This window comes from Suricata suricatta, chromosome 17 (genome assembly GCF_006229205.1).
Source record: "Suricata suricatta isolate VVHF042 chromosome 17, meerkat_22Aug2017_6uvM2_HiC, whole genome shotgun sequence".
Lineage (NCBI taxonomy): Eukaryota > Metazoa > Chordata > Mammalia > Carnivora > Herpestidae > Suricata > Suricata suricatta.
In genome coordinates this window covers 53352633-53379525 of record NC_043716.1, presented here as the reverse complement: position 1 = coordinate 53379525, position 26893 = coordinate 53352633, and the positions used below count along the sequence as shown (strand labels likewise).

The 26893-nt window shown below is 58.2% G+C and overlaps 1 protein-coding gene across 1 annotated transcript in view; it reads right to left on the bottom strand.

Annotated features, from left to right (window-relative positions):
• Positions 1-26858, bottom strand: part of ITGB4 (integrin subunit beta 4) — a 30570-nt gene extending 3712 nt beyond the window's left edge. The window contains exons 1-32 of the mRNA XM_029927716.1: positions 26804-26858; positions 23645-23733; positions 22395-22477; positions 22070-22171; positions 21687-21891; positions 21022-21118; positions 20677-20848; positions 19415-19678; positions 18984-19073; positions 18587-18709; positions 17647-17811; positions 17386-17462; positions 16631-16833; positions 14522-14625; positions 14301-14399; positions 14070-14199; positions 13339-13461; positions 13140-13246; positions 12195-12228; positions 11828-12019; positions 11443-11546; positions 11097-11155; positions 10923-10946; positions 9892-10040; positions 9619-9798; positions 8709-8857; positions 5146-5350; positions 4163-4320; positions 3603-3783; positions 3340-3477; positions 1312-1494; positions 1085-1216 (exon numbers count right to left, since the gene is read on the bottom strand). Coding sequence (XP_029783576.1) covers positions 1085-1216; positions 1312-1494; positions 3340-3477; positions 3603-3783; positions 4163-4320; positions 5146-5350; positions 8709-8857; positions 9619-9798; positions 9892-10040; positions 10923-10946; positions 11097-11155; positions 11443-11546; positions 11828-12019; positions 12195-12228; positions 13140-13246; positions 13339-13461; positions 14070-14199; positions 14301-14399; positions 14522-14625; positions 16631-16833; positions 17386-17462; positions 17647-17811; positions 18587-18709; positions 18984-19073; positions 19415-19678; positions 20677-20848; positions 21022-21118; positions 21687-21891; positions 22070-22171; positions 22395-22477; positions 23645-23723 — 4111 coding nt within the window. The 5' untranslated portion in view covers positions 23724-23733; positions 26804-26858. The remainder of the gene's footprint in view (positions 1-1084; positions 1217-1311; positions 1495-3339; positions 3478-3602; positions 3784-4162; positions 4321-5145; positions 5351-8708; positions 8858-9618; positions 9799-9891; positions 10041-10922; positions 10947-11096; positions 11156-11442; positions 11547-11827; positions 12020-12194; positions 12229-13139; positions 13247-13338; positions 13462-14069; positions 14200-14300; positions 14400-14521; positions 14626-16630; positions 16834-17385; positions 17463-17646; positions 17812-18586; positions 18710-18983; positions 19074-19414; positions 19679-20676; positions 20849-21021; positions 21119-21686; positions 21892-22069; positions 22172-22394; positions 22478-23644; positions 23734-26803) is intronic.
• Positions 26859-26893: the final 35 nt, after the last annotated feature.

Genomic DNA, 26893 nt, shown 5'->3' with positions numbered 1-26893 from the left:
GCGGGGCGGAGGCCAGCGACGCGAGCCCGTCCTCTGCTCTCCGGAATCCAAGTGTATGTGTGTGTGTGTCTCGGGGGGCGGGGGTGGTCGCGGAGCAGGCGACGGGCAGGACCCTCAGCCGGCGAGGCGGAAGAGGAGCCCTTCCGTGAGAGCCGGTGCAGGGGAGGATAAGGCCCCAGGGGTCGCCTGGTTCTGTCGCCAAGTGTGAGGCCTCTTGCTCTGACCCTCGGTTTCCCATCCGTATACTGGAGAGATTACTCTCTCCCCTGCCTGACTCCCAGGGACGGTTCCAGAAGCCAGAGTGCATCACAGATGATGTTCACAGCTGAGCTTTCTCGCATACCCTCAAAACCCCCGCGACCCTTGGGCTTGGGTTCCTTAAGTCCAAGCTCAGCTCTGTCAGGGCACTTAGGTGTTCACGGGGGTGCCTGAGGCTTAGGCAAGGGTGGAAGAAATCCCAGAGAATCTTCACTTGTGGCATTGTGTGATTGACATCCTATTTTACAGATCAGAAAACCATGGCACAGAGAGGGTGAGCAGTTCATCTGATGTCCCACAGCAGAGCCAGAGCTAAAACTGAGCACCAGGGAGTCCAGCCAAGAACCCTTTGTACCACACTGCAGGGAATCAGGAGGGAAGAGGAGCAGGGGGCACCGCCTCACGGACCCTGGGCAGGTGGCTGCTCTGAGCTCCTGGGTCATGCCTGCTTCCTCCCACATAGCCTTGTCCCTGAATGTCCTGACTGGGATGGCACAGTCGGTGAGCCTTCCAGGAGCAAGGCTGTGTTTCCACACGGTCCCATGTGCACGAGCCTGCACAACTCTGTGTACATCCGCTCCCAAGCAAGTCTCTGCCTGTGCTTATACACAGCCGTGCCCATGACTGCATGTGGGCCACGCTGGCTTTGTCCCCTCTATCCAGTGCCAGCATGACGCCTGCCACATGGTAGGCTCTGGAGCTGAGAGGGACTTCTAGTCTTGATCTCTAGGCCCAGTGGTCATCGGCCCCTTTGCTTTCTCTGGACACCAGCGACAGCCCCACCTCCTGCCCAGGCCTTCCGGTCCTGGACCCCAGGCCCACTCACCAGTGTCGTCGGAGACGCTGGGCCTCTGGCTGCCAGCAGGGGAGCGCAGCACGTCATCGCTGTACATGAGGAAGCTCTCGTAGTCTTCCCCGCACTGGGCGTCCACGATGGGGATGTCCGGGATGATGGGGACTGCGGGGGTGGGAGGGGTGAGCCAGGGACCCAGCCTCCTCTCCTCCCCCTCTCCACCCTGGCCCTGCCCCCCCCACCCCCGCGCCCCCACTCACTGGACATGGGCCGCTTGGGCTGGGTGGCCAGGTTGATGATGGCCTCCCGCTCGGGCCCCCAGCCTGCCCCATTGCGCGCCTTCACCGTGTAGCGGTATGGCTGAGACTCCCGCAGATTCTCAATGAGCAGCATCCGCCTCTTAGGACTGTCCACCAACACCTTCTTCATGGGCCCGATGGGTCCTGGGGCAGGGAGAGTGCCTCAGAGGGTCTTTCTAGGTTCCTGCCTGGCCCAGCCCCGCCTCCGATGTGACAACACTGCTGCACGGGCCTCTGAATCGCACAGAGAGGGCGCAGGGGACAAGGCAGAGAGCAAGCAGCTATTGGAGCGCCTGTGTCGTGGCCGAGAACCTGGGAGTGTCCGACTTAAAACAGGGTCACCAACTCTCCGAAGGGCTCATCCTTAAATGGCAGAGCCAGGAGTAGACTCAAGGTGGCACCATTGTCACCTCTACTGATCGGTAAATGGTCCTGTGCCCAGGGCACCTCCACCTGAGACGCACTCCAACGGTGAGACTGTGCCTCAATGTCCACACAGCCAAACCGCAAGTGCTCCGCTGAGGAAGGGAAAGCGGGGATATCCAGACGCCCACCCCAGCTGCCCCGTGGTCACCGGAGCAAGGACTGGAACAGAGGGGCGGGCTCAGGGAAGCTGCCCTTCGGGCAGAGCTAAGGAGTGGGGTGAGGGGTGTAGAAGGGGGACAGCAGTGACAGGTAAGCAGAGAGCAGAGGCCAGCCAGCCCTCCTCCACCCCTAGGGCAGACACGCAGCCCTGGGAGAAAGTGACCCCCGTTGCTCTGAGCAAGTGACGGCATCTGGGCCCAGACACTGCAAGCAGAGTCCTGCTGTGCTAGAACGCTTCTGGGAAACCAGAGAAGGCACAGGAGGATGGAGGCCAGAAATAGTCCCAGTTTCCAAAGAGGCCCAAAGGAGGGTTCTGGAAAATGATGCCTGATAAGCTTGATGTCTACCCCCAGCAAACAACTGTGGTTAAAAAGAATTGATTGATGGAGGCCCGTCACCCTGGGGTGGGGGTGGGTGTCTCTAGCTGCCAAGGTGGGCACTGTTTCAGCCCACCCTTCACATCTCCATCAGCTGGTGGAGCAGCAGAGAGGGGCACCACCACAGTGCTGATGCCCTCGACCAAGAAGGCCGTCCAGCACATTCCAGGACACAGCTGAGACCTCAGCAGACTGAAGCCCTGGCTGAAATCATCAGGGATGAACTTTGGACAGGGACCGGATGGCTCCTGGGATGAAAGGCGGGGTCAGAGGAGACTTCCTCCCAGTGGTCCACGGGCGACCAGGTGTTATAAACCCAGAACAGGCCAAAGGTATGATGTAACTGCTGAGGTTGCACGAAGCCTGCTTGGCTGGTAAAAAGCAATGAGCCTGACATCTAGAATAATCTTGCTGCCCTCTGCCCTTGGGGGCCATCCCGGGAGTTCTGAGCCTGACCCACGTTAAGGTCCACAGGTCACATGGGGTGGTGAGCTCCGCATCCCTCCGCACCGAGCAAGCAGAAGTGAGGGCAGGCGCAGGAGGGGGGAGGTGGAACCGAACTGCCTCACTTCTTCGTCTTGGCCATTGGCAAGGGGTGCCCACGCTTCCTTCCCTTCCGGGACTGGGAAGAAATAACAGTGCAGCCAGGCACTCCAGCCTTGGGATGCCAGATAAAATGTTATAGGAGATGGTCCAAACACATTGTTTCTCTGAAATTCGAGGCATTCTCTACTTGCTAAACCTGCCAACTCTACTTTGGCCCTACAAGAACCGTGTGGAAATGAGCTGTGCCGGTTTGCTGGATGGGAAGGCATCTCATACCTTGTGCCCCCACCTGCCCTGTGAGCTTCGGGGCTTGGGCCCGGGATGCGATGCAGCCAGCCCAAACCTGACCACAAACCTGACGGTGCCTCGGGCAGCCAGGCCATGGGGCACATCCACCAACCAGGATGACGTGACCTCCCCCCTGCTCTTTGCTCCCTCCCTTTCCTGCTGTCCTAGGGGCAGGAGGGGCCCATGTCCTTACGGTTGTCCTCGTTGACCAAGCCGTAGCAGACCTCGTAGGCCGTGATCTCTCCGTTGGTCTCGGCTGGCTCAGCCCAGCTCAGCTGGGTCACCGTGGAGGAGACGACATTGAAGGCCAAACGCCCTGGCTCACTGGGTACTGGGGGGGGCGGGGTGGGGGAGGGCGGTATAGGAAGAAAGCTGTCAGTAGCAGCAGAGGGGGGGGCAGAGTTGGGCGCTGGGGCATCAGGGTGGGTCTGGGACAGACACGTGCTGAGGCCTCACCTTCCTGCTGGGTGCGGCAGGACACCAGGGAGCTGTAGGGACCCTCGCCCTGTGCCCCGTAGGCACACACCTTCATCTCGTAGTCGCAGTATGGGTACAGGTTCGTGAGCTCCACCGAGGGCACCTTGCTGTCAAGCAGGTGGGCCTCGGACTCCGAGTCGCCCTGGATCCAGTACTTCACCTGCTCCCAGGAGGAAGGGGTCAGCGGGGGCGGCACACGCCGGAGCTGCTCGATGACCTGCCCTTATTGTCCCATTTGTTCAGAGGAGACCCGGAGGGCTTGGTGACCTGGCAGGTTCCCACAACAGGGCTGGGGCAGAACCCAGGTGTCTTCTGGCTGGGGGGAGGGGCCACATTCCAGGAAGGAGGAGGGCAAATGTCTGAAAACTTCAGGGATGGGCCTTGCCCCTTCTCCGGGCAGATGGGGGCTCCCCCCGTCCACTTGTCCTTGGCTCACTAGGGCCAAGCATGCCCTCGGGGGCCCTCTGGCTTCAGGTGGCCCATCTCCCCAGTGGGTACTAGCCTTCCCCATCCACCTCCCTCATTGCCCCCCACCTTACCCTGTATCCTGTTGGCTTGCCAGGAGGGGGCAGCCAGTTGAAGTGGATCTTCCGGGACCCGGCGGCCTTGGCATTGGGGTTCTGTGGGGCACCCAGGTCACCATGGGGAGGTGGAAATGATGACAGCGCCGGGGTGGTGAAGGTGCGGTCCAGTTCATCTGCAGCAGGCCGGGTCAGAGTGGGACAGACCGGTCAGACACCCTCTTTGAGTGAGGCAGGAATCCAGCCTCACCACCAGGGGGCTCCAGAGACTCGGTTACCAACCCTTCCCCACAGCACTCCACTGGCAGCACCCAACACCCAAGACTCTGGGAGGCTGGTGCCCCCACTGGTACCACAGAAGGCATCCCGCCCTCCTGGTGGAGGACGCGGCGGGGGGGGCTCTGGAGGAGTGAGAAGGAGGAGGGAGTTCATCCGCTCTTCTTTCTCCCTTGGCAGCCAAAGGAATGTTCCATGTGAGAAAGTTTGTTTCTATACCTCCCCCTCCTCAGCGTGCTCCCCACTCTACTCTGAGAGTCCTCCCTCCTCTCCTATCTTCCAGGCAAGCCTTCTCTGGGGTGGGCTCATAGACACCACCATACTGGAGGCTGAGGACCCATAAGAACTGTTTCACCCCTCTAGGAAACACCTGCATCTTAGTTGGAACTGAAGCTGAAATCAAAGGCCTAAGACCTAATGGTGGGGTTCATGGTGCCACCAGCAGGCTGGGTAGTCACAACGTGACTTGGACCTCTTAGGCTGAGAGGGTTGCTGGATAAAATGCAGGTCCCCTAGTTAAGCCAGAATTCAAGATAAATAACAAATAGGATAAGTATATCCCACTGAGGTGTGGGACATACTTTTACAAAACTTGTTCCTTATTGATCAGAAATCCAAATTTAACAGAGAATCCTATATTTTACTTGCCCATACTGGCAGCCTTAGTGGGGAGGCCCCCAGCCCTCCCTCCCCACCTCCTTAAGCACACCTGGGGCCCTGCCCACCTCGGTCTCCAATGACGACAGTGGCTGAGTGGGGCTGGCCCAGGCGGGCCCCGAACTTGGGGTTGGTGAGTTGAATGTGGAAGCGGCGGGTCTGGCGGCCTCGCAGGAGGGAGTCTATCTCCTGCAGCTCCAGGAGCTTCACCTGCAGCTCCTTCCAGGTCTCCCCAGGTTGGAATAGCAGATCACCCTCTGCGGGGATGTAGTCCTGGGAGGGAGAAGGGGTCAGGGTCAGACCAGGCCCGGGGGATGAGCCATGCCAGACACGCCACCCCAGCCTCCTGTATACGGCAGAGACCATCCCACCAGCACCCGAAATGGCTCCTGTTTCTACAGCACATCCTGTGCATCAAGCACTTTACAAATATTAGCTCATTTGACCCTCACAGCAATGTGAAGTGGAGCTATTACTGTCCCCATTTTACAGATGAGGAACTGAGGCACACAGAGAGGTGGAGAAACTTGCCCAAGGTCACACAGTCAGTTGTGATAGAGCTGAGGTTTGAATGAAGGCCCAGAGATGGGGATGTATAGCAGATAGAGAATCTCACAGGCAGACCCCATCCAGGGAGGGAAGAACTGTGCCCCACACTGCGGCTTTGAAATCTGGGGTCCGACTTCTTGCTAGGGTGTCTCCATCAGTTCCAGTTTACTTCCATCGGGGCCCCAGATCTCCCCCAAGCATCTGGGATGCGGGTGTCCGTGTGAACATACATGTGTGCTGCTCACGTGAGACCACTAGATGGCGATACAGACTAATGTTTCAAGTCCAGGCCCAGCAGGGGGCAAATTCAAAAGCTGAAACACCCAGAAAGAAACACTGCGGTCTAAGAAAAGCAGGAGTTACGGGCTAGACGACGGAGCTGGGGGAACACTTCCCAAAGTCAAAGTCACAAAAGACAAAGCCAGGGAATTGTACCAGATTAAAGGACACCTAAGACACAACACAATGTAATGCCAGATCTTTGGTTCCTGGACTGGGGCAAAAAAAAAACAACAAAAAAAAGCTCTGCAGGACATTATTGGGACATGTGAACAAGGGGAGAGCTGAATATGGACAATTATTAATTAATGCTTTTTAAATAGTTTTTAAAATGTTTTATTTATTTTTGATAGACAGAACATGATCAGGGGAGGGGCACAGAGAGAGAGGGAGACACAGAATCCAAAACAGGCTCCAGGCTCAGCTGTCAGCACAGGGCCCGGCGCGGGGTTCGAACTCACGAACCGCGAGATCGTGACCTGAGCTGAAGTCGTCCGCTAAGCTGACTGAGCCACCCAGGCGCCCCTAGCTAATGCTTTTAAATTTATTTTGAGACAGAGAGAGCTAGAGAGAGAGCTCACACATGTACGGGAGGGGCAGAGAGATGGGGAGAGAATCCCAAACAGGCTCTGTGCTGTCAGTGTGGAGCCTGATGTGAAACTTGAACTCACGAACCGTGAGATCACGACCTGAGCTGAAATCAAGAGTTGGGTGCTTAATTAATCCACTGAGACACCCAGGTGCCCCTGTAATGTGAGGTTTCTTAAGGTTGCAGGTGATGGTGTACTTGTGTAGAATAACCTTGTTCTCAGCAGGTGCTGCCAGAAGCGTTAGGGTCTATGTGATGTCTACAACTTTGTTGAGCAAACACGATGAAACAAAACACTCTCTCCTCGTCTCTCTACCATTCTAGATAAGAGACACAGGTACACATGTATATCTGTAGATACATATATTCTTATATCTATATAGAAGGATAGCGAGAAAACTAATATTTTTTTGTTTTTGTAAAAAAATTTTGGGGGCGCCTGGGTGGCTAGTCGGTTAAATGTCCGACTTTGGCTCAGGTCATGATCTCATGTTCGTGGGTTCGAGCCCCGCATTGGGCTCTGTGCTGACAGCTCAGAGCCTGGAGCCTGCTTCACATTCTGTGTCTCCCTCTCTCTCTGCCCCTCCCCTGCTTGCTCTCTGCCTCTCTCTCAAAATAAAATAAAGACATAAAAATTTTTTTATGTTTATTTATTATTGAGACAGAGAGAGAAACAGAGCATGAGTGTGGGAGGGACAGAGAGAGAGGGAGACACAGAATCCAAAGACAAGCTCCAGGTTCTGAGCCATCAGCACAGAGCCCGACACGGGGCTTGAACCTATGAACGTGAGATCATGACTTAAGCCGAAGTCAGACGCCCGACCAACTGAGACACCTAGGCCCTCCAATGAGAAAACTAATATTAATTGGTGACTCTATGGAAAGGGCAAATGGGTGCTGGGGCACCTGGGTGGCTCAGTCAGTTAAGCCTCTGACTTCAGCTCAGGTCACGATCTTACAGTTTGTGAGTTCGAGTTTCACGTTGATCTCTATGCTGACAGGTCAGAGCCTGGAGCCTGCTTTGAATTCTGTGTCTCCCTCTCTCTCTGCCCCTCCCCTGCTTGTGCTCTTTATGTCTGTCTGTCTCTCTCTCAAAAATAAATAAACATTAAAAAATATTTAAACATGGGGTGCCTGAGTGGCTCAGTCAGTTAACTGTCCGACTTCAGCACAGGTCATGATCTCGCGGTTCGTGGGTTAGGGCCCCGGGTTGGGCTCTATGCTGACAGCTCAGAGCCTGGAGCCTGTCTTCGGATTCTGTCTCCCTTTCTCTCTGACCCTCCCCTGCTCATGCTCTCTCTCTCTCTCTTTCTCTCTCTCTCTCTTTCTCTCAAAAATAAATAAAACATTAAAAAAAATTAAAGCATTTAAAGGGTATGTAGGTGCTAATGGTATTAATCTTTTCATTTTTCTGTAGGCTTGAAGATTTTCAAAATAACAAGTTGGGAAATAATAATAATGTTTTAAAAATACTTAAATACCAAAAGACCTTTAGAAAAGCATAACAGGGTAGCTAGAATCCCTTATATATAATACGGTATGTTTAGTGACATTTATGGACATACAAATTCTCATTTGGAACTTTAATCGGGAGCCCTGGAGCAGCAATGTGATCTATTTGCCAAACTGGCCTCTGGGCCCAGTGAGACTAGATTCTGCTGCCCTGAATGAATTGCTGATATGAATATTTTTAGTCTGTAAATGTTGATAAATTCAGAAAAACAAACAAACCTGAACAAGCCCAGCACATCCAACACCTGGACGTGGCTCCTCCCTGAGCCTGGGGTCCAGGGGTGAAGGGGACGCCGGCCCACAGACGTGGCAGGGGCAAACTGTGACAGCCTTTCGAGAGTGTGCCCAGGGACATGCCGACTATGCTCGCACCTCAAGAAGCCCGCAGCCCCTGCACCTGGGCAGACGGGGAATTGTTCCACGAGCAAGGGTTTGGCTGCCTGGTAGATACTGACTCGTTGGAAGGGGAGATCGGAATGATCCGGACATGTCCCTGGTGGTGATGAGGCCTCCCCTGAGGCACTACTGGCACTTCTGGTGAGCGAGATGCACCTGCCATGGAGTGGCAGGAGCAGGCAGATGTGTCCTTAGGAGGTCAGCCAGGGGCGCCACCAGCATCCCAGGGACCCTGGCCATGACTCTGCCATGTCCTGCTCTCGTTGGCCCCTGGGAAACGCCCTGGACCTTGAGGCAGAGCCTTACCCGGTTGCCGTGGGCTGTGTTATCCTGTGTGCGGTAGGAGACCTGGGACTTGCCATTGTCCAGGATGCGCCGGACGACAGGAATACGGGCCACCTGCTCTCCGCCGCCGACCAAGTACTCCGGCTTCTCAAAGGACACTATTCCGCTGGCTGCAAGGACCCAAGGACCAGTCAGGGCGCCCTGCCCTCAGTCCCTTGGCGACAGGCACCCTCTTTCTGGGCCCCGCCCAGCCTCCAGGAGTCTGCCTGTCATTCCTCACCCCACTCCAGGAAAGGGATGGAAAATTCTTCCAGAAAAGAATGTCACTGTCCAGCTGACATCCTGAAGTGTCAGGGCAGAGAAAGGAGGCCAGGCAGGGGCAGAACCAGGGATGAGGCCTTGAGACTGGGCGGGGGCGGCACAGGTGGGGAGCAGGGCTCAGGGACCACAGCAGACCCTCCAGACGCAGAAAGGATGGTTATTGACTCGGGGTTCCCCGAGGAGCAGGTAGGGAAGACAACTTGGGTATCGATGGTGCAGTGCCTCGCTTCCCCTCTACATAGGCTTGGGTACAATGAACTCCCAAAGCCCTGCCTGCCCCATGTCCTGGCATTCCAGGGAGATCCACTCAATCTCCGACAGTCAAAGGCCACATGGGAGGCAAGAACAAGGAGAGGGATGGGGGACAACTTCAGGGGGACATGGCACCCTATCATTATAGCAGAAGCTCCCACATTGAGTGCTTAATACCAGGCACTGCCCAACAACGCATAGCCACATACCCCTCTTGATGCCCATTTTACAGATGGAGAAATCAAGGCTCACAGAGGTTAAGTGACTTGCCCAGGCCCCATTTGCATTCAGACATTAGGAGGAGCCAGGGTGCCTAGAGCCCCCTTTATGCCTCCCTACTCCCTTCACCCTGACCGACCTTGCTCCTTGATGATGGTGATGTTTACCAGGCGGCGACCAAGGGTGGCAGTGCCCATGGGCACATCGATGGCCTCCACCAGCAGCTGCTTCTCATCATCATCCTCAGGCCGGATGAAGAGGGGCACCCGCACATCTACCAGCTCCACGCCCTCCTGGAACTCCACCATCCCCCGGGCATCTGGGTGGGTGTTGGGGGGCAGTCAGACGTGGGTCAGGGGGCTGCACGGGGGCGGGGGGCACAGGTAGTGGCGCAGGGAGTCTGCCCCCCTACCTTGCTCTGCGGTGAGGGTGTAGTAGCCGGGGGCCACCTTGAGTTCATGGAAGGCCCCCTGTTCCACATGCTTCTCTGTCAGCTTCAGCAGGGCCTGCTTGGCTGAGCGAGGTGCCATCAACACCGTGTCCACAATGGTGTGGTCCTGCCTGGGGTGGGGGGTGGGGAGGTGGGGATGTGTCCGGCTGGCCACAGATGCTTCACTTGTCCCCCCCAGCCCCCACCGTCCTCCTGCCTGTCCTCTTCCCATTAAGGGACAAGATGCCTGGCAGCAAAAAGTGCCACCGTGTAGTGGCCCCAGTGTTACGGGCTATTAGCGTGTGTTACAGAGAAAAAGGGATCTGTGACCAAATCTATTTGAGAAACAGGACTTCTCAGAGCCTTTGATCTAGTTGTATCCATAGTGAAACTCTAAGAAGGGCACGGGGAATGAACTCAGCGCTTCTCAAATGGATTTGACCACAGAACCTGTACTTTAAAGAGCATCTGGGGGCGCCTGGGCGGCTCAGTCGGTTAAGCGTCCAGCTTCGGCTCAGGTCATGATCTCACGGTCGTGGGTTCGAGCCCTGCATCGGGCTCTGTGCTGACAGCTAGCTCAGAGCCTGAAGCCTGCTTCAGATTCTGTGTCTCCCTCTCTCTCTGACACTCCCCTGCTTATACTGTCTCTGTCTCTCAAAAATAAATAAAAAACATTAAAAAAAAATAAAGAGCATCTGGCACGCTGCCACCCCCCCACCTCACCTTGAGCTTCAGTCAAGCCACTGTGCCCCCTTGAGCCTTGGGGTCCTCATCTGTGAAATGGGGCTACCCTGCCCACCTCATCTATGAAATGGGACCCCTCCCTAGGCCCTCCCAGCCACACCCCTTTGGGTGGGATTCCAGGAATAGATGCCATGCAGAAAAGATGCTAAGGGTATGGGTGCTGAAGTCGAACTGCCTGGGTTCAAATCCTGCTCTATTTCTTAGTAACTAGGTAATCTTGGGCAAGACACTTGACCTAGGGTTGCCCCACCCATGTGCCTTCAACTCACTTTTTCCCGGCGTTGGGCTGCTGCCTGTGGGGGACAAAGAAGGGACCATGAGCCGCACGCACAGTATCTGGGATATAGAGGCACAGACCTGCTTGTGGGGTGGGGGTGTCCCCTAGAGTGGGCGGTATGGGCAGCTCCCGCCCCGCCCCCTGCCCCCGGGCCCCCAGGACCCACCGGAATTTGGTCTTCTGGAGTTTGTGTGGGCCTGGGATCTGTCTGTACACCTCATTCAGCTGCCAGGCAAGGAAAGGCGTGAGGCTGGCACCCTGGGTAAGCCTCTCTACCCAGAGCCATCCAGGCCCAGAGGACATGGTTGGCTGGGGACATGCACATTGCCTTGTCCCCTTCTGGAAACATTCCCAGGACGACCCCACCCCAGACACATGTCCACGGAGGCTCCTCTTTCCTACTTGGAAAAACCTAGGTACCACGGCCACTTCCTCCTTGCCCTCCTCCTGCTCGGATCACATCCATGCCCAGAAATGCCCGTGCCCCCAGGGTCAGCTGCTCTGGCCCTTACATTCTCCTCCACCTCCTGGCGCAGCTGGTCACACTCCCGAGTGTCAGGCTTCAGCAGGTTCTCTGTGCAAAGCCGGGCGAGGCGCAGGGACAGCCCATAGGGCACTAGGGGGCAGGCAGGGATGGGGGTCGTCAGCCTCCCCCGTCCGCCCAGCAGGCACTCCAGAAGCCCCATCCAGGTGCCAGGCTAGGCTGGTGGTGGGGTGGGGGAGGCGGCAGCTGGCTGGCTGAGACCCCGAGGCCCGTAGCACCACCAGGAAGGGTAGCAGGTGGCCAAGCCTGTGCCTGCGCCCAATGCCCAGAGAAAACGGGAATGGTGTGATTTGAACCCAGGAGCAGTGGTAAATGTGCCCCATGGAGCCACCGTGCCCAGCCCCAGCCCTCACCCAGCTCCGAGGGGTTGGTGCTGGAGGGGTGGGAGGCAAAGCCAGACCGCTGCACGTTGTTGGTGATCTTCCATCGGACCATGTCGCGTCCCTTGAGGTTCCCGCTGCGTAGCATGGGCGTATCCAGGTGGTCCGAGGCCATCAGGTTCTCCCGCAACATGTAGTGGTCTTCCTTGAAGCCCACCATGTGACCTGGGTGACAGGGTCCTCAGCATGGGGCCCTACCCTAGGCCCTTCCAGCCACACCCCTCCAGGCGGGACCCTAGACCTCCAGCTCCCACTCCAGACTCGCCCCTACTTCCCCTCCACCCTATCTGGGGGAATGAGGGTCAGAGCCGTTGCCACCCCGCAGATGCTGGGCCCGTACCTCGGTTGCAACAAGGGAGACATGCCAGGCAAGCCTAGGAGACAAGGCGGGGGGGGGGCGAGGGCTGGGACAGTGGCCTCAGCCCAGGAAGCCCCTCCAGCCACACCCCTCCCCACCCATGCCAATGGTCCAGAGGGGCAACCGTACCTTCCCCAGACACCAAGATATCAAGGAAGTTGAAGGGATCTAGATGTGAAGCGCATGGAGATTGATAGGGGCAGAGGGTTCCTAAATTTGTACCATGGGGCCCTGGTCCTGCCAGATGCTTTGTAAAGTACAGGTTCCGTGATCAAACCCATTTGAGCAGCACTGACTTCATTCCCCGTGCCCTTCTTAGAGTTTCACGATGGATACAACTAGATCAAAGGCTCTGAGAAGTCCCGCAGAGAAGAAGCCTGTTTCTCAAATGTATTTGATTCCAGACCTCTTTTTCTCTGTAACACACGCTAAGAGCCCATAACACTGGCACTACTGCACAGTTTCTCCTCGGTCCCTACAATTCAGCATTCCATGCCGGCCAGCCTCCATGATCTCCTGCCTTGCAGCTTTGCTCTCCAGTGAGACTATGAGCTCCTGGTGGGCGAGGCCTTTCTTCCCTGTTGGCTCCCATGGACTTCTGCAGGCGGCTGGACTGAGGGCAGTGGTCTCAGGTATAGGCCACTGACGCTTGGCAGACGCGAAGGGCGGGACTAGGAAGGGCACTAGAGCTAGACAGAAGACATGGCTTCACCTGGCCTCTCCACATATGAGGAAGTTGGTGGGGGGGTGAGGCCCTGGGGGCGGGACCCTGGGGCGGGACCCTGGTGGGTGGGGCCCTGGGGGCGGGACCCTGGTGGGTGGGGCCCTGGGGGGCGGGACCCTGGGGCGGGACCCTGGTGGGTGGGGCCCTGGGGCGGGACCCTGATGGGAGGGGCCCTGGGGGCGGGACCTTGGGGGAGTTCTCACCTTGCAGCAGGCACAGTATTTCCAGCAGAGCAGCAGCAGCAGTGCCAGGAGCAGCAGGAGGAAGATGAGCAGAGGGATGAGCCACCAGAAGGAGCTGGGCGGGCAGTCTGCGGAGGAAGGGGAGGGAGACAGGAGGGAGGCGATGCCCACCCCCACCGGGGTCTGCCAGGCCGCCCACCCAGCCCGGCCGCCGGCTCACCCTTCTTCTTGTGCACCAGGACAGTGCTGTTGGGCCCAGGGGTGCCGTCGCCCTCCACCGTGTAGCTGTATGTGCAGTCATCGTCCTCATCCCGGAAGGAGCAGTGCTCCAGCACCTGGTCTCCTGCACCCACCCACTGTCAGCAGGGCGCCCTGCGCCTGGGAGCTGTCCCCTACTCTGGGGCCCACAGGTGCCTCCCTGGGGGTGGACACGAGTACCTGGCACAGGACCAGGGGGCGGTGGGAAGCTTCCCAGTCCCTGCCCAGGGGCATCAAAGGCTGCACCTCTGTGCCCCCCTCCGCCCCATCCCAGGTGACACTCAGGAACATGGCTTCTAGAATGTTTATCTGACCTAGAGGAGAGAAGGCTGTGTGCCCTCGAGGCCACATTATGTGCCCCTACTGTGTTCACATCCCTCCCCGGCTCTCTGCCCCCTGCCCGAGCCAGGTGCCCCCTCCCCAGACTCTTCAGTCCCTCCTCAGCTGGGCCTCCTGGCTCGGTCCCTGGGTCCTGGCCAGAGTGTGTGCCCGGGACCGGGTCTGTGACCCCAATCTGGGTTCTGTGACCTCTCCCAGGCCTAGAACCCTTCTCTCTGGCCTGCCATGACCCCACCCTGGATTATAAGCCCTCTGCCCAGCTCTACAGTCCTGCTGCAATGAGTGGCACCCGCTGCCCCATCAGACGCCCTCCACCCAGGTTCTAGCACCCCCGTCCTCGGCGTCGCCTCACACCTTGCTTCAGCTCGTCCACCATCTTGATCTTGAAGTTGCACCCCTCACACATGCGCCCCTTCTTCTCCCCGGTGCCCCAGGCTTGGCACTGGACACAGGAGCGCAGGTCCTCACAGATGCCCAGGCGGATCTGGGTGGGAGAGGACGGGAAACCAGGGCTGCGTTGGGTGGCTGTCTGCTCTGCCCTGTGCCTCGGGTTCCCACATCCCCAGCCCGTGGCCGTGGCCTCACCGCTGAGTAGTTGATCTCACAGATGGTGTCCATGTAGAGCGACTGCTGGTTGCAATGGCAGCGGCCACAGCTGCAGTAGCCGCGGCCATTACAGATGCCCTGGGGCAAGAGGAGGGCACCAGTGAGCTACCGGCAACCCCATCCCTGCCTGAGAGGGTGGGTGGTTCTGCCTGGGGTCCCTCGGCCACCCTGCGCTGCCCTCCTCGTGCCCGCAGGCCTACCCCGTTGCTGTCGATGCAGGTGGCATTGCTGAGAGGGCAGTCACAGCTCAAGCCCGTCCAGCCAGGCTCACACACACACTGGCCCATGGAACAGCGACCCCGGTCTGTAGGGAGGGAGAAGGACGGGAGAGGAGAGCCTGCATTCACTCCTGCAGTCCAGGCCGCCCACGTCTGCCAGGGAGGGCCCGTGGCTCTGAGCCTGAGCCAGGATTTCTCCAGCCAGGGACAGAGACATCTCTTCCTCTCTTTTTGGACGCTCTTGCCCCCCATCTCTCCCATTCCATTCTGCCTTCTGCGTTCCACTCTGCAGCCAGAGTCATTACCCTAAAGCACACATCCAATCACGTGGCTCCCTGGCGTAAGAACCTCTAATGAGTTCTGGCCTATGCAATAAGGTAAGAAAAAGAGAAAAGACATGGAAGTGTTGGAAAGTAAGAAATAAAACTGCCACTCTTTTAAGTATTAGGAAAACGTCACAAAGTCTCAAAAAGAATCTGCAGATAAATTACTAGATTTCATCAGTGATTTTACCAAAGTGGCTGGATACAAGGCCAATACACAATTGAAAATGAAATCAAAACCTCCCATGACTTCCTTCTGCCAAGGGATAAAGTCTAAAATCCTTAGACCAGAATAAAGGTTATGATTAATCATGGCCTGCAGGCCGAATCCGACTCGCGCCCTGTTTTTGCTGAACTTTTATTGGAGTACACCGCATTCATTTGTTTACATATTGTATAGCGCTGCTTGCTTGCTTGCTTGCTTGCTTTCGTTCTTTCTTTCTTTCTTTCACAAGATTGAAACATCAAACACTCTCTTCTGGCTTTCTTTTTTCCTTTTTCCTTTTTTAAATTTTAATGTTTTATTTATCTTTGAGAGAGAGACACACACACATCACGAGCAGGGGAGGGGCAGAGAGAGAAGGAGACACAGAATCTGAAACAGGCTCCAGGCTCTGAGCTGTCAGCACAGAGCCTGACACGGGGCTCGAACCCACGAACCGTGAGATCATGACCCAAACCCAAGCCGGATGCTCAACCGACTGAGCCCCCCAGGCGCCCCTAGAGCTGCTTTCTGCTATGGTGGCAGAGGTCAGTAGTTGTGACGGAGACCACAAGGTTCACAAAACTATGCCCTTTCTGGCCCTTTCAGCCCTGCCCTCTGTCCCTGCCTCTTTCTCCAGCAGCCTCGGTCTCCCCTCCTCTCTTATGGCTTGGCCTGTGCCAAATGTCTGCCTTTCTCCAGATGCACCGGCTTCTTCTTTCATCTCTCTGAGCACACTTTGGGATGGACAGCTGAAGCCGAGAAATGGCAGACAGAAGCAAAAAGAGACGAAAGGTAGAAAAGCAGGGGCTTGACTCCCGGACAAGGATACACTTGAGGCTTAATAAGTATTTGATGCCTAGGGGGCACTTGGAGGCTCAGTCGGTTAAGGGTCCGCCTCTTGATTTCAGCTCAGGTCGTGATCTCACAGTTCATGAGTTCGAGCCCTGCATCAGGCTCTGTGCTGACAGTGAGGAGCCTGCTTGGGACTCTTTCTCTCTGCCCCTCCCCCACTGTCTCATAAAAAAAAAATATATATCTTAAAAAGTCTTTGATGCCTGGATTTTCATTCATTCTCCTCCATTCAACCTCTCAACCCTAGCTGTGGTCCCTGTCTGGGTTCTGTGAGTCCCGCTTGGGAGCGCTGGGACCCCTGCTTTGAGCCCTGGGGGGCCACGGTGGGCATGTACCTCCAGGCCCTGCCCGCTACAAAGGTGGCATCTTCTGCGAGAGGAAAGACCACCGTGCTGCGTGCCGCCAACCACTGAGGATTCAGCTGGATGGCACTCACCCTAATGAGAGGGGCGCGTGGAGGATGGAGATGGGCACGGACTACAGGACCCCAGGGGAGCGGAATAACGCACCGGCAGGGGCCTTGGGCATCATGTGTGTAGAGGGGAGAGAGGTCCAGGCTGGGAATAGACTTGGGGGAGGTGCTCGGAGAGCCCGGAGCGGGGCTGGCTCTAAACTCGGGGCTTCAGCCTCCTGGCCTGGCCCGCCCACCTACCCAGGTCACCCCCGCTGTCCCGACCCCCTGGCACTGGGTCCCGGGGCTGCTGCGCTCACCGTTGCAGAGGAAGCCAGAGGCACGGGGACACTGGAAGTTGTCATACTCGCAAAACAGACCCTCGTAGCGGCCTTCACCGTAGCACACGCAGTGGCCGCACTGACACTCGCCACGCCCGGAGCACGGCTTGTCCTCGCCCTCCCGCAGACAGGGCTCGATGTCACTCAGAGAGCCGGTGGAGCAGCTGCAGGTGCTGCCGCTCCTAAGGGAGGGGTCAGTCACATCCCCACAGCCTGCGAGGAGGGCTGGGGCATTCACCATCCCATTTTACAGATGAGGAAACTTGAGGCTCTAAGAGTCACAGAGACAACGCTGCCTGGGCCGAGACTCAAGTGTCAGTCCCAGTCCTTCCCGGTGTCCCTTCCTCGAGTCACGATGGACACGTTCAGCATCCTGAAGCCTTAAAAGCCCTCGCCGTCCTTTATTTATGAGCTCATTTCTGATTAGGTAAGGTGTGCACACGGTTCAGAATATGAAAGGTGCCAAGCGTCCCTCTCCTCTCTGTCCCCCAACCATCCAGTCCCCACGCCCTGCCGGCCATCACTGTCCCGATTCTTGCACCTTTTCCCAAAGACATCCTTTGCAGCTGGTCATTTTGAAGTGCTTTGAACTGAATCCACCTAACAACCAGGCCTGCCCCTTTCCAAGCCTTTCTACGACCCACCATCCCACCTGCAGCCAGGCACGCATGGTGTCCCCCATCGAAGCAGTGCCCAGGGCATCCCGGGTGCCAGCTCCGCTCCCACACACTCACCAGCCCTCGCTGCACACACAGTGTCCGCACATGAAGTCTCCGTTGTAGTTGCAGTGAGCTGAACGCACCTCTCTTTGCTGGAACGAGATCGTGGCACGGTGTGACAGAGCCACTGGGGAAACAGGGCCACCAGACCCTTCTGCCGCCTCTGCCCCTCAGGGCACCCCGCAGGGCAGATGTGGCCACCTAAGGTTCAGGCTCCTCAGGGCCCCGTGGCAGTCAGCCGGCGCTTCCCTCCCACCTGGCAGGGTCGCCTCGTACCAGCTCACAGGGGCACACGTCACAGATGATGCCCACGTCCATCTGGAGGCCATCCGAGAAGGAGGGTTTCAGATGAATGTTGCCCTTCTGGTCCTCTTCTCCCAGTTGGCACACGTGGGTCCCATCCAGCTCCTCCAGAGCCCGCAGCTGCACCTGGTAGGTGCCCTGCAGAGACCCCCACCATCAGCCGGAGCAGGGAGCCGCTGGGCCAAAGATGCTCAGCCTGCAAGTTTCAGGGATGGGCCCGGATCCTTGATACCTAGCTCCCTGCCTGCCCCTCCTCACGACTAAACACCTGCTCCTCCAGGGACGCCTGGGGGGCCCAGTCTGTTAAGCGTCCAACTTCGGCTCAGGTGTTGATCTCACAGTTTGTGGGTTTGAGCCCCGTGTGGGGCTCTGTGCTGACAGCTCAGAGCCTGGAGCCTGCTTTGGTTTCTGTGTCTCCCTCTCTCTCTGACCCTCCCCTGCTCGCATGGCCTCTCTCTATCTCTCAAAAATAAAGAAAAAACATAAAAAAAAATCCCGCTCCTTCTAGGCACAGTCTGGACAACGGCAGCCCCGAAAGTGACACGAGGCACAGGGTCCATTCACTCATCTGACCCGCGCTCCGAGCTCAGCGCTGCTTAATCCTGACTCCGCAGATGGGGACACCCTGAGGAAGGTGCCAAAGCCATCGGGTGGCTGCCCCAGGGGCTTCGACCCTAGGCCTGTCTCATGTTGAAGACCCTGCTCTTTTTTTATTAAAAAACGTTTTTTAAATTCAGTAATCTTTGTACCCAACGTGGGGCTCAAACTCATGACCCCACATGCTCCACCGACCTAGCCAGCCAGGCCCTCCTGTAGGTTATGCCCTTGACCTCTGCTCAGGCAGACACTCCCTGCCCCCGTTGCGGGGCCCTGCGCCCATCCTCCCCTGCCCCGAAGCCCCACGGAGGCATACCACTTCCCCCCGCCGGATGCGGAAGGACCCACTGCTCGTCTTTTGGAACATCTTGGAGGTGACCTCTGTCCGCAGGCCCCGGGGGCTTTCCAGGGCCCGGATGTCCAGGTCGGAGCGAATGCGCTGATGGAGGGGTGTGCAGTCAGTGGTCTGGACCGCCTGGCTGAGCTCCACCCACCACGCATGGAGGACTGAGGTGGAAGAGGGTGCTCTGGGTGGTGGAAACCTAGGGGCCGGGCTAAGGTGGGCTCCTCAGGGTCCCCAGGGAACAGCAGAGGCCCTTCCTCACGGGCCCAGCCTGTTCCTCAACCTCTACTTGGGACGCCCTTTGCCCACTCTGCCTCCCCTCCAGCCCCGCCCTGGAAGGACTCGGGCCAGAGCCCGCACCGCCCCTCACCTCGAAGGCCTCCTGCAGCAGGTCCACAATGTTGGAGGAGTCCTCCTGCAGCACCCCCAGCGAGGACACCGGGAAGTATGTCCGCAGCTTCTGTGGGGGAGAAGGGCAGCCCGGGGCTAAGCCCTCGCCAAGTACCGGCCGGCTGCATCCAGACAACTGCTTTGAGGTCACACTCCCTTTGCAGATGGGGAAACCAAGGCCTGGTGTGTTCTAGAGCCTGCCTTCCTCACCCCTACCTGCTTGGGAGTTGGGTTGGGGGTGGGCTCACGACCTTCCGTTTCCATCAGGGTGCCTCTGGCCCCTTAGGAGGGGCAAACGTTGGGGAAGGAATAAAGAGAAGGAAGGAGGGAGGGGGAGGGGGAATGTTGGAGAAGTCCCGTGGACCCCCTTCCTGCCCTGCCCCTTGCCCAGGGAGGCCTTGGCCCCCGCACCTCGTAATAGCTGTAGGAGTAGTTGGTGACAGCGAAGATGGGGATGATGTTGTGCTTGCCAAGCAGGCGCACCAGGGTGGGCACTGACGGGTAGTCCTGCATCCTGTACTGGGTATAGGTGCCCGAGGCGTCCAGGTGGCACGCCTCATCGTTGCGGCTCATGATGCCGGCCAGCACGTTGGCACCATCAGCCTCATAGTGGAAAGCAGACTCGGTGGAGAACACCAGCAGGTGGGTGCTGTCGGGGCGCCAGCCGATGTCCCTCTGGGGAGGACAAGGAGGGGAGGCCCATAGGGCAGGCTGCCTACTGAGGACAATGCGTTGCAGCGTCACGTCTGACTGAGACCGTGGTCCCGCCGTGAGCTCAGCTAAGCCACGGGATTTGCGGCAGGCCATCATCACGTGACAGCACGTGAGCGGCATTGGCAGGCAGCAGAAAACAGCAAGAAAGAGGTAGGCGGGGTCTGTGCACACGGCAGCCGCCACGCAGGATCCGAGTCAGGGTCATCCAGCCGGCTCCCAGACGTCATGACCTCCAGGAGAGAAAATTTTAACTGCACGGGAAAATGTGCACATGCAATATTACATGAAAAGGCTGTTTAAAATAGGTAAGAGCTGTGCACGGCAGTTTGTTAGAAAAACATACAGGATTATTTGGAAAGCTGCATTACAAGTAGAAATGCTCCTGATAGTGTGAAGGGGGGGAGCAAATTTCAAAATTGTAAGTATACTGATTCGAGCTGTATAAAATCAGGAAAAGGAAACAAAATATGCCAGTGAGATATCACATGGACAGTGGGTGGACTGACGGTGAAATGATAGGCCTTTTCTGTTCTTTGTTTTCCAAATTGCTTATAAGATGGGTGCCTTATTTTCAAAATGAAAAAAAAATGATGGGCACGTAAGAACTGTCTGCCCTCTTCAGCTGCCCGGTGCAGTTGGAGGTTGTGGCTCCTGGAAGACTGGCCTTAGCACGGAGATGGGTGGTAGGCTGGCTTCAGGTCATGGAAGATTCCAGAACCTCAGAACTCACGTCTGCTTCTCTGACCAATGCAAAAGCAGGCTATGACTGCTCAGGCTGGGGGCCCTTGGGTCCCGGCACATCTCAACCTGGCTTGTCATGGAGGGCCACGCAGAGATTCTGAGCTTGTATTTGCGCCTGGGGGTCTCCGCCTGATACCAGAGCAGGCCAGTGGGCGGCTGGGCCCTTGCAGAAGAACACAGCCCTGGTCTGGGCGGGCAGGACTCTCCCTGGCACTCACCGTGCACACGGCCGCCTGCAGGATGGCATCAAAACCTCCTTCAGGAGCGTCCAGGTTGCCTGAGATCCGCTCTTTTAGCAGTTTATTCCGGAACTCGGCCAAGTTTTCTGTTAGGCTGATGACGTTCTTGAAGGAGAAGGGAGGGTCACTGTGAGGCCACGGCTCCTTCAGCCTGGGCAGAGACGGAGGGAGAGAGAGACAGAATCAGAGGAGAAGACCCCCTACCCTGCGCCCACCCTCTGTGGAAGTGCCCCCTTTGGCTTGCTTCAACCAGAACACGGGTAAGCGCCCGGTGGAGAGGAGGCGGGCCCCGTGGCCAGGACCCCTGCCCATTCGGTCACTCACTTCTCGGGCCTCATGTCCGTCTGAGGGACGCTGACTTTGTCCACAAACTTGCCAAATCCAATAGTGTAGTCGTTGGTGAGCTTCCTCAGGACCTCAGCTGGATGTCACAGGAAAAAGAGGAGGCGGCTGAGCCCCTGCACCCCCCATCAGCGCAGGGGGTGGGGAGGGCTGGGTCAGGAAGGAGGAAGAGGGAAAATAGCCTCTCGTCAATATCTTGGACGTGAACATCAGTTCACGTTCACAGCAGCCCTTGTTCCTGTTCACGGATGGGGGAGATGGGATGGGGGGCCCCGGACCTGTGCATGGGGCAAGCCGGAAGGGGCGGCCGGGTAACTGGACCAGCTGGTGGCGGAGCTGGGGTGGGACGTCAACCTCATGGCCCTGGGTGTGCTCCTTGTCTTGGCCACGGGGCTCTGCAGCCCACCCAGCTTGGGCCTTCTCTGAAGTCCTGAGTGGTTAGTGGGGTCTAGCGGCGACCCCCCGTCCCGAGAATGGGCAAGGAGGAAGTTCCTGGCGGGGGGGGCTCAGATGTCCTAGCCTTCCTTGTGGGGTGGGGGCAGCTTTCCTGAGCCCTGGCCTCCGGAGCAGGAGCCCAGCCAGCTGGGTGAGGCCCCCCTCTCTCTCTCTCCCCTGCCCCACGGTCCTCTACACTGGCCCAGCCATACCCAGTTTCTCCCCCATCTGCTTGAGGTTGTCCAGATCGTCAGACATGGAATTAGAGAAGTCCATGAGGATGTACAGGTCCACAGGGCTCTCCTTGGGCTCGAACACGAGCAGCTGAAAGTGCTGCTCCTCGCCTGGCCGAAGCCGGACCCGTAGCCTCTGGGGGGACACCTGGCTGCGCTGCAGGGTGGTGTCGATCTGGGTCTCCTGTGTCCAGGGAGGGCGGACAGCTGGCTGGAGGGTCACTCTGGAGACCCGATGGGGAGCCTCTCAGCTCAACCACAGGACCCAGTGGACCCCTGCAAACAGCCGGCCTCGAGCCTGGAGGGCCCACTTCCCTTGACCCCCCCACCCTCCCACCTTCCCACCCCCCTGCTCCGGACACCTCTGTGATCTTGAAGCTGCTCTCCATGACCACCACACTGTCCTGCCGGCAGCCCGCTGCCAGCAGCTCCGCCGGGGTGTTGCAGCGATGTTCCTTGAACAACTGGTCAAAGGAGATGGGGTCGGGGGTGTGGGCAGTGTCCATCCCGTGGCCGTCCCAACCCTGGATTTTATCCTGACCCTAGCCTGTTCCACACCCGCCCCCCCCACCTGAGGCCGGGCTGAGGGAGTGGCCGGTGCGCACTCGGCCAGAGCCCAGGGGTGGGGCACAGCCGGGAGGGGTGCGCACTTTGGGGAAGCAGGGCTCGGGAGGGCAGGCGGCTCACCTCATCGGTGCAGTAGGCGCAGGCCCTGTCCACGCGGATGCACTCGGTGCAGCTCTTCACCTGCGCCTTCTTGCAGCGGTTCGCTGGAGGGCAGAGAGGAGCAGACCCACTGAGACGAACCTCACCCGTGACTGAGCCCTTTCCCATGTGCACCCCCCCTGAAGGCAGGCGGGGCTCTCTCTCATCTTACAGAGGAGGAAATGGAGGCCACGGGTGGTCACACCGCCTGGGCACAGCCAGGCCTCACACCTGAGCTTTGCTAGTCAAGTCTGGAGGGAGGGATGGTGCGGGCTGAGATGGAGGTGCTGGCCCATTTGCTGGCGGGGACGCCCTTGGCTGTCCCTCCCCTGCTCCTCCAGGTGTCTGTCTTGTTTGTGACTGTGTCCCCTGCCCAAGCCTGGCATACAAGCAGATTGTTAGCAAATGAATGAAGGAAAACTGCAGAGTTTCCCCAAAGTTGTGGGGATTCCCTTTCATTTGTTCAGTTAAAAACTGCAGTGAGGAGGGGTGTGTGGGTGGCTCAGTCAGTTAAGGTGCCGACTTCGGCTCAGGTCATGATCACATGGTTCATGAGTTCGAGCCCTGCGTCAGACTCTGTGCTGACAGCTCAGAGCCTGGAGCTGCTTCAGATTCTGTGTCTCCCTCTCTCTCTGCCCCTCCCCCACTCATGCTCTGTGTCTCTATCTCAATAATAAATTTAAAAAAATGTTTTAAAGTTTTTAAAAATCGCAGTAAGGACCTACTGTGTGCACCCAGGGCACACAGTGAGTGGTCTCTAGGGCTCTGGGCAAAGGTGCACTGTCAAGGTTTAACAGGGGCTCTGAGGGGGCAGAAGCCCTGCTTTGCAGCCTTTGCCCAGATTCCCAGCACAGTCTGTTTCAGGCTATGAACACAACCTCCAGTGACGGGCCAAATTTCATCGGTGGGAGCTGCCTCCAGGCTGCAGGCAGGCACTTAGAGAGAGCAGGTGCCCAGCCACTGGCCCCTCTGTCTCCCAATTCCTATAAAGAACACCCCGCAAGTGCCTCAGTTCTGAGTGGGCATCTTCTCTCTCATCTAGAGCGAGTCTGTGTCCCGCAGTGAGTCCGCATGGCTCAGGCTCACTGCTCCCCAGTGCTTGAAATGGGCCGCGGTTGTTTGTTGAGTGGCCAAGCGAGGGCTGGCGGGGGGAGACTACCTGTGAGAGGCCTCTGTGCCTTGAAAGGGGTGCCCACGCCCAGAAGGCTGCTGTAGAGGCGTGCCAGACTCACCCAGTGCCCCGGGGAAGCTGGCACTCAGTAGGGCTGCCAGCAGCAGCCTGGTCCACGGGCTGGGACGCATCCCTGCCATCCTCTTCCTCCTGTGTGATGGCAGTAAGTGACAGATGACGCTTCCATAGCTCAGGTCCCGGCCATCAGCTCTCTGGGCCCCCTTCCTCATTGCAGAGGTGGGGAAACAGACTCTGAGAGCCACTCAGCCCGCAAGTGGTGGGTCCAAGGCCCCCAACTCTTCTCTCCCACCGTCCCCTTCCTTGCCATCCCTGGACTGACTAGATCGCCCGCAGACCTGCGCCCTGCCCGGGGAGGGCCCATCCTCTGGTCAATGAGGACCCTAGGCTCTGAGCTTGCCCTGGGGGGCAAGCTGGGGGCAGGCCAGGGTTTACTCTGCCTTTGCCTTTCAGATCCCAGTGGGCCTGTGTCTGGTCTCAGCCAGCAGAGGTGCCACCCCTTGAGGGCCTGGCTCTACCCTCCTGCCCCCTCTCTGTCTTGGCCCACTTGTCCTTTGATGAAGACAGTGTGGCCAGGAGGAGAGGGGCCCCTCCCAGTATCTGGGGGCCTGCGGGGGGAAAGCAAAGGGCTTGCTGCACTGAGCTAGGCTCTGTAACGCCTGCCCGGACCATCAGAGGGTCTGCCTGCTCCAGAGTTGGGTTTTTGGGGTCCCTGAGCAGATCACCCCTTGAGAAGTTTGCCTGGAGTTGATTACAAGCCTCTCCTGCATGCTCACTCACACACACACTCACACACACACACACACACACACACACACACACACACAGTGTGCCAGCCTCCCCAGGAGGCCCACCTGCCTCTGGCTCACTAGTACACGGTCTCAGCTCACCAGTGACCTCTGGGGGCAGGCACTGAAATCCCTGAGGCCTTCTAAAAGATGAGTGGCCTGCTGCTTCCGGAAGAGAAGAGATGGGCAGAGCTGAGGACAGATGTTAGGGCCTGGCTGCCTTCTCCAGGGTCAGTGCTCCCATGCCCACTGGCCCTTTCTCCTGGGACCTTTCCTCAGCCCTTGGCCTGTGGGGCAGGGGCAGCCTCAGGGTGTGGGGAGCTAAGGCCTCTTCACCAAGTTTCCCCCTAACGGCCTGTGGAAGGGACAGGAAGGTTCTGCTTCCCTCCCTCCAAGGCATGCAGCTCCCAGGAGGCCACTAGCAGCCTCCACACATACACCCACAGGCAGAGCGAGCTGGGGAGAAGGTGACATCTCAGAGGGGCCTGGGGTAGGAGAGCCCTGAGCCAGCCAAGGGGCGGCTCCCTGTGGGAAATGACTTTCCTGCAGCCTTGGGGCATAGGTACCACACCCACATGCTACAGAACACAGGCTGCAGACTTGGATCACCCTGGGGCATCATTACGCACGCAGGTACAGGCACTAGAGGGCTGAGCCCAGCTCTTACTCACCCTCCTGTGCCCACAGGCTGGGCACATAGCGGGCATGTGCCCTGCACTCCACAGACATGATTGCTATTCAATCTGTGCAGGAACCCAGTGGGGAATGATTGCATTACCTCCATTTCCCAGATGAGGAGACAGAGTGGAGGCACAAGGCTGCAAGGCTTACTCCCTCCATAGCCAGTAGTGGGGCAGCCCAGACAGGACCAGGGTAGTCCAGACCCCATTTAACCTCCACGTTACCCTCAGAGGCCATAAGACGGCATTAGGGGGTTAGTTATGTCCTCAAGAATGTTTCGTCTGACTCAACTTGTGTTTAAAAGGTTTTAAAAGTAGCTGTCGATTGGGGCATCTGGGTGGCTCCGTCGGTTGAGCGTCCGACTTCAGCTCAGGTCATGATCTCACAGTTCATGAGTTCCAGCAGAGCCTGAAGCCTGCTTCAGATTCTGTCTCCCTCTCCCTCTCTCTGCCCCTCCCCCGCTCACGCTCTGTCTCAAAAATAAATAAACATTTTTAAAAAATTAGCTGTCGATGTTAAACACAATGCGATCTCACATAAAGGTTGGGATTGTGGACTTACTGGAAGTTGTGACCACAGGCTGGGCCAGGCACTCAGGACACGCACCGTGGGCCGCACCAGGCTGCCAGGCCGTTTTAGGAACCATCGCAGTCCTGGGAGCTCTCCCAAATCCCATGCTTCCTCCCATCCCACGGGACCCCTGCTTAGCACGTCTGCACCTGCCCACCGGAGCCCCCACCTCTCCTGCTTCCTCATCTCCTGGTCCCTTGGCTGCCCTGTCATCCACGGAAATCAGGGCCAAGGAGACAGGCACCCCTTCCCAGCTCTCTCTCTTCTCTGAGCCCCCAGGATGGAGACCCTCAACCTTCACTCCCAGCTCGGCCAGATCCTTGGGCTCAGAGTGTGTGGCGAGGCCGCGGTGGGATTGGGTAGGGCCCAAGCCCTGCTATCATAAGTCATGGGAAGGCCCTGCACTGCAGCCAGAGGGCCCGAGGCTGAGTGGGTCAGGAGGGGGGCATGCACAGGAGGAGGTTGGAGTGGGGGGCACAGCCCCCAGGACTGCAGAATGAGGTTAGGAGAGCCTCCTGGAGAGGGGGCGTCCTGAGGCGACTTGGGGAGAAGTGCAGGCATGTGCTTGGCCAAGAGGACAGTCAGGGACTCTCCAGACCCTGCAAGGACTACGTTAAGGCACATAGCAGAACCAGCCCGCCCATAGGAACAGGGAGATCTCTGCCTCTGGGTGGCTGCTTCCCCCACCCTTTTTTGCAAACCCCAGAGGGGCCCAGCCCAGTAGGCCTGCCAGCCACTGCCTAGCCTCTGCCCACTTCTCTCAAACACTCACAGGGCTCCCAGGCCTCTCTCCGCACTCCCTCCTCTAGCTGCACTGCCCCGCTGCCCCCAGCTGCCCCCCAGGCACGCCCTGGCAGGCCAGGCACCAGCCAGGGCAGGATGGGGCCAAGGCCTGCCAGCCTTTGGGAAGGGAAGAGCCGAGGAAACAAAAGCCACCCAGCCCTCCCCAACAGGGTCCCCTGAGTAGCCGCCCAGGGCGGGGTGGGTGCTCACTTTCTCCGACTCTCCTCCAAAGTCCCAGAATGGATGCCTAGCTCAGGCGGCCGGGGGGCACTGGAGGGGCAGGAGGGGTGCAGCCTGGCGATTCCCGACTCCCCCCCTACCCCCACCCCACCCCGCCCCGCCCTGTGCCCAGGCCCTCCGCGGTCAGAGGCCAGACCTACCTCGGCGCGGACGTCCCCGCGCTGGGCTCCGCTGGGCCGCTCCGGCGGCAGCGCGCGGGCGAGCCGGGACCGTCCGGGACTGCCCGGAGG